Raw genomic sequence first — 10,633 nt, 5'->3', positions numbered from 1 at the left:
TTATTATTTTTTGAAGGGGTCTGAATACAGTGAGTGCATTTTTTGAACAGAAAATGGTTCAAGACACAAAATTGTTAAAAATGTTCTTACACACAGTAGGGTGTGTTTCCACCAGCAGCAGGACAGAAAGATGCAGTAGTTTGAGGAATTAATGTGCCACAGTTTCTGCACACAAAAGTGTCTTTGTATTTCAGGGAGAAATTCAATCTGACACCTCAGTTATAATTTTACTCAACATTTCAACTTTTACCAACATTTCATTTTTTCATCGGATCACAAAACCTCACAGATGAGTCAGAACCAATCCAGACCCCAGCGTATAGAGGCTGAGTGAATGTGGTGTGGACTCTGTGGAGGAGCCTCATCGGGTCAGAGACGCTGTAGAAGGACAGAGTTCCTGCACTGTGATCCACATACACTCCTATTCTGGAGGGTGATGGACCTTGGAGAACAGTCTTAATGTTGTTGTGCCAGAAAGAGACAGAGGAAGAAGAACACCACAGACTCCAGGACTGACTGTTGAATCCAAACGCACACTCACAACCCGCTCCTTTCCTGCTGATCTCTTTATATGAGACTGATATGTCCACATCACCCCTCCACTCCACCTCCCAGTAACAGCGTCCACACACACTTTCCTTACACAACACCTGCTCCCAGGAGTCAAATCTCTCTGGATGATCAGAGTATCTCTGTTCTGTCTCACTGCGTGTCACCGCTCTGTTCTTCTCAGACAGAATGAGTTCAGGATGTGCTGTGTTTGGATCCAGAGTCAGATAACAGAAATCTAAAACAATAAAATATCCACAGGTTAGATGTTAATCACAGGATTTATAAGAAGTGTGTGTGAGACACCTGTCTGTCGTGAGGCTCCGAAGCGCGTATGGAGTAGAAGGGGGTGTGGCAGACGAAACCACGTGACTGATGACGGAAGAGGCCTCGGCTCGATATAAAATCTGGAGGGCTCCGAACCCATTCCCCTCTGTTTTAACAGTATTTATTGGTCACATATAAGACACAAAAGATTCAATTAGCAAAATTGTGACCAATAAATACTGTTAAAACGTGAGAATTAAGCTTTTTCTTTTTAAGCCCACGCACTGTTCAGCAAATGGGGTAACTTTTAATGTGGTAAACAAATGCAACTTTAATCAGAATTATGATGTTTGCATTGGAAAATAAAATAATTCACGCCTATGCAAGATGAGTTTTGTTAACTGCTTGTGGAGTGTGGGTTCAGTCCAGTCGTCATCTCACTGAAGCATTTGGCCAGATGGTGCATCCGGCATCCATACTGTCAGACGCTGTGTTTCTTATTACATTTGTTTACCACGTTAAAAGTTACCCCATTTGCTAAACACTGTGTCGTCTTAAAAAGAAAAAGCATCAAAATTGAATCGTTTGTCTAAAATGACAGTGAATTGTGATGAATAAATACTGTTAAGACATGACTGTGAGAATGAAGTGAAAATGGCAAATAACATGAGAAAATAATTCTCTTTCAACAGCTGTCCTAAATAGAAAGGAAGTATTGTACAGCCTTTTGTGTTATTATTATTATTTCTCATGGCGGCACAGTGGTGTAGTGGTTAGCGCTGTCGCCTCACAGCAAGAAGGTCCGGGTTCGAGCCCCGTGGCCGGCGAGGGCCTTTCTGTGTTCGGAGTTTGCATGTTCTCCCCGTGTCCGCGTGGGTTTCCTCCGGGTGCTCCGGTTTCCCCCACAGTCCAAAGACATGCAGGTTAGGTTAACTGGTGACTCTAAATTGACCGTAGGTGTGAATGTGAGTGTGAATGGTTGTCTGTGTCTATGTGTCAGCCTTGTGATGACCTGGCGACTTGTCCAGGGTGAACCCCGCCTTTCACCCGTAGTCAGCTGGGATAGGCTCCAGCTTGCCTGTGACCCTGTAGAACAGGATAAAGTGGCTAAAGATAATGAGATGAGACGACGGTTTAACACACGTGAGTGGTAAGATGGCATCCAGATGGCTTCACTCGTCTCTACAGAGGGGAATGGGTTTGGAGCCCTCCAGGTTTTATATAGAGCTCAGTGGTTGTGATTCACGAAAAGATTCATGACTCGGAGTCTCATTCAACAGAGTTCACTAGCGACACCTACTGTTCAGAGAAATGTACAGCATGTTTTAATTCCTACATCACAACAGTGTTCTGACACTTTACATTATTATTCACACAGTTTTCCATTTTAAAATAACTTATAAACATTAGTTTATATACCTTTTGTTATTCAGTACTCTTATTTTCTCTCTCTCTCTCACACACACACACAGTGCATGAATTTATGCTCAGTATAATTGTGTCTGCACAGGAAAAGGTTTAGATAAACATGAAGAGGATAACGTGTGTGTGTGTGTGTGTGTGTGTGTTGGACTCAGAGTCCTTCTGTAGCCATAGTAACATTTCAGAGAACCTTTATTGATTTTTATTGAGGAACAGGATTTCTCCTCACTGTGTTTGGATCGAGGCGGTTCCTTTAATGACCTTCTGAATAAGTGTTGTACTTTTGTTTATCATGTCTGGAATTCTGAGATTGATCGTGTCATCGCCATAATTCTCAGCAGTAACGATGTCAGCTCATGAGCTTTATAAAATCCCAGCTTAAAATGTAGATACCATGTCTATAAAATCAACCTTCAAGCTTAGATTTGTGACTTCTGAAGACCATTCAAATTTAAAAGATGGTGCTGATGTGTTAATAAACTGTGGTGAGGAATGTAGATCAGTTTTCCAAGTCCAGTGCATTTGTTGTTAAATATGAAGCCCTTTTTTATTACATAAAAATAAGATTAAGCTCCAACTTGACGCATCGAGGCTAATGTACATTTAATCCACGCATGTCACGACAGTCGAGGCGAAAGAAAGAAAAAAAATCAAATGTTTATGCATTAATAACCAAGTTAATGAACAAAATCTTGCTTTTGGTGGTCCGTCTTCACCCACTGCACCTCATCCCCTTTAGGTTCTGCAGTTGCCCCCCATCGTGAAAAACAGGCCCTGGGGTCGCTTCACATTCCTGATGGAACCACTCCAAACAGCTTTCAAATTCAGCTATTTTTTTCTTTTCCTCCCTTTTCCCTCAGCATTCTGTACACACAAAATACTTCAATCTTTAGTGTTGTATCGTGGCGTCTTTTTCTGTTTTGACCTTAACTTTGTCAGTATAATTGTGCGTGAATCAAGCTGACGTTGTTCCTGCTTAGAATTATTACGAGATTAATTATGATGATTAGAATTATCACCAAACCTAAATGATTTCAATCCTGACGTGAATACTCGTCATATTAATTCTAGGTACTATTCCCCACATGAATTTCATTCTTCTCAAGAACTTCGTAATTATTCCCCACCCAAACGAAGGTTGGAGAAGGATATAGAAACAGGTTCTGTCCATCCATCCGTCCGTCTGAATATATTGAATATTTTGTTTGATACATGCGCATGTGTTCCAATGTGAAAGCTTGCCGTTTGTTTTAAGTGTGGCCACACGTGTTTTATTTACTTTGCGAGTATTGCACCCTGCGTGGCTACTGTGTATTTTTATTTTTTTTTCACGATTGTGTTACGGGGGCATTGTATGGGTACTAATTAGAAGTTTAATAACATACGTTTTGGTTTAACTGCCAGTTTTGATTTTGTGTGAACTAGGATATCTGTTTGAATTCGGGGGGGGGCATTGAGTGTGGTAGGATCGCGATAAGAAGGACAGCCAGGGAGTGACCCGTTCACAGCTAATAGCGCAGTTATTTAATTTTAAGAGGACCATTACTATTCCTTTTGGTGTGTGTGTGTGTGTGTGTGTGAGAAAAAATAAAATATGTTGCGTTTGTATAAAAATATCTTGAGCACAGTCCACTCACTGAACAGTGTCATACCTTAGAGGATAACTACAGGTAGAACCCCACTATAGTCTGGCTATCATTTGGACATGATTTGGGCTACATAAAATGGCGACAAGGATGGGATATTTTTATTTGTGAAATGTAATAGTATACCTACAGCAGTTTTCAGTGAGTGAAGTAGTGTTCTTAGACAAAATTAGATTAAGCCCAAGTGCTTGAGTAGCTGTGCAAACAGACTAAAATAACCATAAACATGTTGTTTCTGCTCAACTGGTGCAAGGGAGAAGGGGTAGACCCAACTCATGCATTAATAGTTAAAAATGTTCCGGAAGAGGTCAGTGTTGGAACCATTGAGGACAGCCTAAACACTATAAAGTGTCTTGGTCGTGTCAAAGTGAAAGGGTGGATGTTTGATCCTGACACCCATGGCCTTGTCGTGCTGTGCGTATGTAGTGAGATAGTGAACATCAATGTAATCCCCCCAGAAGTGAGGCCCGTAGAGGGAGGCCAATGGTCTTTAAGTACACCTAATGATGCCAATAGTGGTGCAGCAGCCACACCCGAATTCCCCAGTCCCAGTGATCCACAGCTGTCCGCTCTTTTAAAAGCAGTAGGGGACATACTAGAGAAAGTCCCTAGACCAATGGCTCCAGAGAATACAGCATTTCAGCGATTGCGCCCATTTTCTGGGACTGCCCCTATACCCAATGGAGAAGAAACCCTTGATACTTGGCTTATGCAAGCCTGTTTAAATGATTGACAAGTGTGAGTGCTCTGACAGTGAAAAGCGCAAACGAATTATTGAGAGCTTAAAGGGCCCAGCCCTTGAAATTGCCCAGGCTGTTAGATCCAGTGACCCCCAAGCTTATCTTGGAGCCCTAGAACAAGCTTTTGGTTCTTTAGAGTCGGGGGAAGATTTATACTATGCCTTCCGAGCGCTACGACAACAAACTAGTGAGAGACTGTCTGATTTTTTTGCGTCGCATGGAACACGCATTGACTAAAGTAGCGTTCAGAGGTGGAGTGATGGCCGTTCATAGAGATCGTATTAGAGTGGAGCAACTTCTGCAAGGGGCTGTGGAATCTGATTTGATGCTGGTGCAGTTGAGGCTTCGCGAATGCAAAGAAAGTCCTCCTTCCTTTTTACAGCTATTAAAAGAGATCGGAGAAGACGACCAACAAGTAATGCGGCAGAGGCCTGACCTTGCAGTTACTAAAACAGCAGTGCGACAAGTACGAGCTACTGATGATGAGCCTAAGCCACAGGATGCTTCCAAGCTAAGACAAGAAATAGACAACCTTAAGGTCCTTGTAGCTAAATTATCTGCCAAAGACTCCTCACCAAGCCCTCAGATCAAGGAACCTGAAGTATCTGTAACACTCTGAAGTGATGCAGTAAGCCATGAGCAGGAAGTATGCATGCTACAAAAGACAAAGTGAATGATTTGCAACACCAGATACAAATAATGGCCGTGAGCCAGCGTACCCCTAGTAGTCAGGAATGGAGACCCCAAAATACAAAGGAATACAATAGTCGTCGTGGTACAGGCCACAGCAAAAACTCTCCATCAGAGGGCTCAGGAGAATATTTTTGCTACCGGTGTGGGGAAGATGGCCATGTAGCTACTCGCTGTGATGCACCTGAGGATTCCGGTAGAGTTATTAGTCGTTTGATTCGGTCCTTGAAAAAACACAAAGATGGCCGACAAGAGGCCTCCTCTAGCAGAGCAGGGACCACCAACACTCATGTAAAGCACATGTCGAGTCGCAGTAACATGCATATATCATCAGCTACTGTATTACCAGAGGGGTTAGTCGGGAGGCCCTCCGTCAGTAAGGTCATTGTTGAGGGAAATGAGTGTAGCGCCCTCATGGATAGTGGCTCCACTGTCACCATCATTTTTGAGAAGTGGTATAATGAGAATCTGCCCCATATTCCAATCCAGCCCATTTCCAGCTTATGCATTTGGGGACTGAGTGACTAGTTGCCCATACAAGGGTTACGTGGCAGTTAATGTGAAGTTTCCCGAGGATGGGTCAAGCGGAAAGCTTCGGACTATACTCGCATTGGTCTGTCCTGACCCCCAAGGGCCAGATCAGGTACCATTGATCATTGGCACTAGAGGTTTCCACCATGAACCAGTATCAACCCATATGGCTGTGAATGCCAATCAGGCAGTGGCTTGGCGGATAGGTACTAGTAAGGTGGAGCCAGCAAGTTCGAGACTCGCCGATGCTCGGACTGATCATAGTGTTGGCCAGGTGACCTGGACCGGGCCAGGGCCTCTTAAGTTGACCCCTGGAGAATCCCGCATTGCTGTAGGTAGGGCATCCATCGATACACCCGGAACCCCTGGCATATGGGTCCTTGACAACTCTAATGCTCTGCCCCAGGGTGTGGCTTCACCACCCTGTGTAGTCCTACCAACTAACCTAGATAAGAATCACTGTACAGTTCTGCTACAAAATGTGTCCTTGAAGGAGCGGTGCGTCCCCAAGGGTACTGTTATCGCTCAAATACACAAAGCTGATGTGGTGACGGCGGTGGACCCGAGTCATCCCTCCACGAGTAGTATACGTCCAGAACTTTTCAATTTTGGTAGCTCCCCTCTACCGGCATCCTGGAAAGATAGGTTGGCACGGAAACTGTCAGAGAGGACAAATGTGTTTTCAGCAGAAGAGTGGGATGTGGGGTTAGCAAAAGGAGTTGAACATGAGATTCGACTCCAGGATCCAAGGCCCTTTCAGGAGCGGTCTAGGCGTATCGCTCCCGCCGACATTGATGTGAGGCGCCACTTACAAGAGAGTTGCTGGCGGCTGGGATAATCAAAGAATCCCGTAGTCCCTATGCCTCCCCTATTGTGGTGGCAAGAAAGAAAAGTGGTAAGATTAGAATGTGAACTGATTATTGCACCCTTAATTCTTGAACCATTCCAGATCAGTATACTGTACCTCTCATAGATGATGCTTTGGACTGCTTGACCGGCAGCCGTTGGTTCTCAGTGCTTGACCTGCGAAGCGGTTATCATCAAATCCCGATGTTGGAGGAAGATAAGGAGGAAACCGCGTTCATTTGCCCCTTAGGTTTCTACCAATTCGAGAGGATGCCACAGGGCATCACCGGGGCCCCTGCCACTTTCCAGAGATTAATGGAAAGGGTGGTAGGGGACATGAACCTGTTGCAGTGCATTGTTTACTTGGATGACATAATAGTTTTCAGTCGCACCCTGAAGGAGCATGAAGAGCGTCTGCTTAAAGTTCTGGATAGGTTGGAGGAGTTTGGATTAAAGGTGTCCATCGACAAATGTCAGTTTTGCCAAACTGAAGTTAAATATGTGGGGCACATTGTGTCTGCAGACGGTGTGTCCACTGATCCCGATAAACTGAGGGCAGTAGCGCAGTGGAAACTGCCAACTAACCTCAAAGCCTTGCAGTCCTTTTTTGGGCTTTTGTGGCTATTATAGGCGTTTCATTGCCCATTACTCATCCATTGTTCATCCACTAACTGACTTGACCAGGGGTTATGCCCCTCCCCAGAGAGGGCGTCCATCTAAGTCTACCCAAAACAAACCACATATGAGTAGGTCTGAGCCTTTTGGAGACCGATGGACTGCTGAGTGCGCCCAGGCCTTTGTGAAGATAAAAGAGATTGTCTAATTAATGCTCCAGTCTTGGCCTTTGCCGACCCAAGCAAGCCATATATACTCCATGTTGAGGCCAGTTTTGATGGGTTAGGGGCCGTTTTAAACCAGGAGTACCCCAAGGGATTACGCCCAGTAGCTTTCGCCAGCAGAAAACTCAGTGCGTCGGAGAGAAACTATCCCGTCCACCAGTTGGAATTTTTGGCGTTAAAGTGGGCGGCAGTCGACAAATTTCATGACTATCTATATGGAGCCCAATTCACAGTTAGAACTGACAACAACCCTTTAACGTATGTGCTGTCTTCTGCAAAGTTGAACGCCTGTGGCCATAGGTGGTTAGCAGCTTTGGCCACATACAATTTTGGAATCCAGTATAGGCCGGGACATGAAAACGTTGATGCTGACCTGTTGTCGAGAAATGTAGCAGAGGAAGAGGGGTGGATACCGCCATCCAGGGTGAAAGCAGTCTGCAAAAGTGTCAGTTTGACCCGTTCCCCAGAAACTATATTACGAGGGGTCGACCAGCTAGGAGCCTCTCCCCAATGCATTCCCCATGCTTATGTAGACCCTACGTGGGTTAGCACCAAGTCATTGGAACAGCTGAGTGTAAAAGATCTACAGTTAGCGCAGGATCAGGATGAGGCCATTGGGAGGGTAAAAAAGGTTTTGGCCCGCGGGGGGCACCCAATCACCCCTTTAACTGACCATGCAGAGGTCCCTTTACTGCTGAGGGAGTGGCCCCGGTTAGTTCAACGGAATGGAGTTCTGTACAGAAACCTCAGTAAGTGGTCAGGAAAAGAGATCCCAGCTCGTCCTCCCAAAACAGTTTCGTCCTCAGGTATTGAAATCCTTGCACGACGACGGGGGGCATTTGGGCATAGAGCATACTATTGAGCTTGCTAGAGACAGATTCTATTGGCCTAAGATGGCTGCTGATGTAGCTAGTTATGTTAAGACCTGTGGCAGATGTGTAGCGCACAAATCCCAACCTCACCGAACAGCACCTCTCCACCAACTCACTAGCAAGGGCCCACTTGATTTGGTTTGTATAGATTTTTTGTCCATGGAGCCTGATTCACGGGGTATTGCTAATGTCTTGGTTGTAACAGACCATTATACCAGGTACGCTCAGGTGTATCCCACTAGAGATCAAAAGGCTCCCACAGTAGCTAAAGTTTTGCTGGAGAAGTTCTTTGTCCACTATGGACTACCTACCCACATCCACTCAGATCAGGGCCATGATTTTGAGAGTAGGCTAATCAAGGAGCTGCTCAAGGTTCTGGGGATCTGAAAATCAAGAACAACACCCCATCATCCCCAAAGTGACCCACAGCCTGAACGTTTTAACCGCACACTGTTGTCCATGTTGGGTACATTAGACCCGGTTAGGAAGAGGTGTTGGAGTCAGCAAATAGCAGCCATGGTGCACGCCTATAATTGTACCAAAAACGATGCTACTGGCTACTCCCCGTACTTCCTTATGTTCGGGAGGGAGGCGCGTCTCCCAGTGGACATATGCTTCAGTGCTTTGTGGGAGGGTGAAGAGGAAAAATCCCATCAGCGGTATGTTGAGACACTTAGGAAAGACCTGAAAGATGCTTACGAATTGGCTGTCCAGGCAGCTGAAAAGAGTCACCAATGCAACAAGCAGGCCTATGATCTGAGAATTCGCTCCCACTTGCTAGATGTTGGTGACAGGGTACTTGTCCGTGCATTTGGTGGGGCAGGCAAACAAAAACTGAAAGATAAATGGAACTCAGTCCCCTATGTAGTTGTGGAAAAATTGCCAAACCTGCCTGTGTACAGAGTAAAGCCAGAAAAGGAACAAGGTGGGCCGAAAACTCTGCACCGAGACCACCTGTTACCAATAGGCTCCCTAGTAAGATTTTCAGAAAGGTCAGATGAGGCTATGCTGATGGTGCCCAGAGTGGCTCGGACGCGGCAGCAGCGTCAAGCACAGCCACAAGTGAGGGGATCAGCTGGTAGTGAGTCAGACTGGGCAGATTCTGAGGATGATGAATGTGTGTACACACCTGAGGTGAAAGCAAGCTTTGCACCTCACCGAGCCCCAGATGGGCCTTCACTGTTATTGAGTAAGGTGGGTGAGCCGATAGCAGACCTACCTGGTATTGTTGAGGGAGGAACCCAAGAGGATGCTGATGCAGGTCAACTAGATCCTGATAACATTGCTGTGCCAATGGAGTGTGAAGATGGTAACGTGTCCGAGGAGGGGGGTATTGAAATACTATGTTCTCCCCAAGTGCAAACTGCTAGTTCCCAGAGAGAGGCATACAGCCTCTCAGATGATAGTGTGGGAAGCGGTGATGGGGCAGAAGATATCACCCCCCGAGAGAGACGAACAGTCAAGCCTGTGATCCGTTTCACTTACGATGAATTAGGGCAGCCCTCTGACCGTCCCATGGTCATACAGCATAAAGGGATGAAAATATGTATATCCAGGGATGGGGAGCTGAATTGAGAGGGTCAAGTGGTTAAATGCTTAACTATTAGTATCTTGCCTGGTCACAGAGGTTAGTTCAGTCTGATGAGGACATCCAGACCTTTAGAAGGGGGGGGTGTAACCCAGGTGTTACTCAGGGTTGTTTTCTTTTCCTTTTTTCTAATTCATTCTGTTAAGTCAGCCATGGGTTATGTAAGTCAAATCAAATCAAGTTAATTTGTATAGCGCTTTTAACAATAAACATTGTCGCAAAGCAGCTTTACAGAATTTGAACGACTTAAAACATGAGCTAATTTTATCCCTAATCTATCCCCAATGAGCAAGCCTGTGGCGACGGTGGCAAGGAAAAACTCCCTCAGACGACATGAGGAAGAAACCTCGAGAGGAACCAGACTCAAAAGGGAACCCATCCTCATTTGGGCAACAACAGACAGCCTGACTATAATATTAACAGTTTTAACAGGTATAACCCTCAACTGTCCTCATGGGGCCGTCCTTCACAGGAGCGGTGCGATAAAACTCCGACCAGACACAGGGCACCAGGATGGATCAAGCAGGTCAGAGGGGCAGAAGAGGCCAGCATCTCAATCCCAGGATCAACATGTAACTCAGAGGGACAGATTGGGGGAGGGGAGAAAGAAAACACGTTGTTAGGTATGCCCTAAAAATGTCAA

General features: G+C 45.5%; 1 protein-coding gene and 1 pseudogene across 1 annotated transcript in view; one reads left to right on the top strand and one right to left on the bottom strand.

Moving 5' to 3' along the window:
• Positions 1–10,633, top strand: part of LOC132864444 (E3 ubiquitin/ISG15 ligase TRIM25-like) — a 347,007-nt pseudogene that overhangs the window by 282,379 nt on the left and 53,995 nt on the right.
• LOC132864438 (tripartite motif-containing protein 16-like) overlaps positions 1–10,633 on the bottom strand; it is a 36,264-nt gene that overhangs the window by 71 nt on the left and 25,560 nt on the right. The window contains exon 6 of the mRNA XM_060897854.1: positions 1–787. This exon is cut by the window's left edge and continues 71 nt beyond it. Coding sequence (XP_060753837.1) covers positions 258–787 — 530 coding nt within the window. The 3' untranslated portion in view covers positions 1–257. The remainder of the gene's footprint in view (positions 788–10,633) is intronic.

This window comes from Neoarius graeffei, chromosome 17 (genome assembly GCF_027579695.1).
Source record: "Neoarius graeffei isolate fNeoGra1 chromosome 17, fNeoGra1.pri, whole genome shotgun sequence".
In the NCBI taxonomy this organism is placed as follows: Eukaryota; Metazoa; Chordata; class Actinopteri; order Siluriformes; family Ariidae; genus Neoarius; species Neoarius graeffei.
The sequence above is the reverse complement of the archived record's forward strand: the minus strand, read 5'-3'. Positions and strand labels throughout refer to the sequence as shown.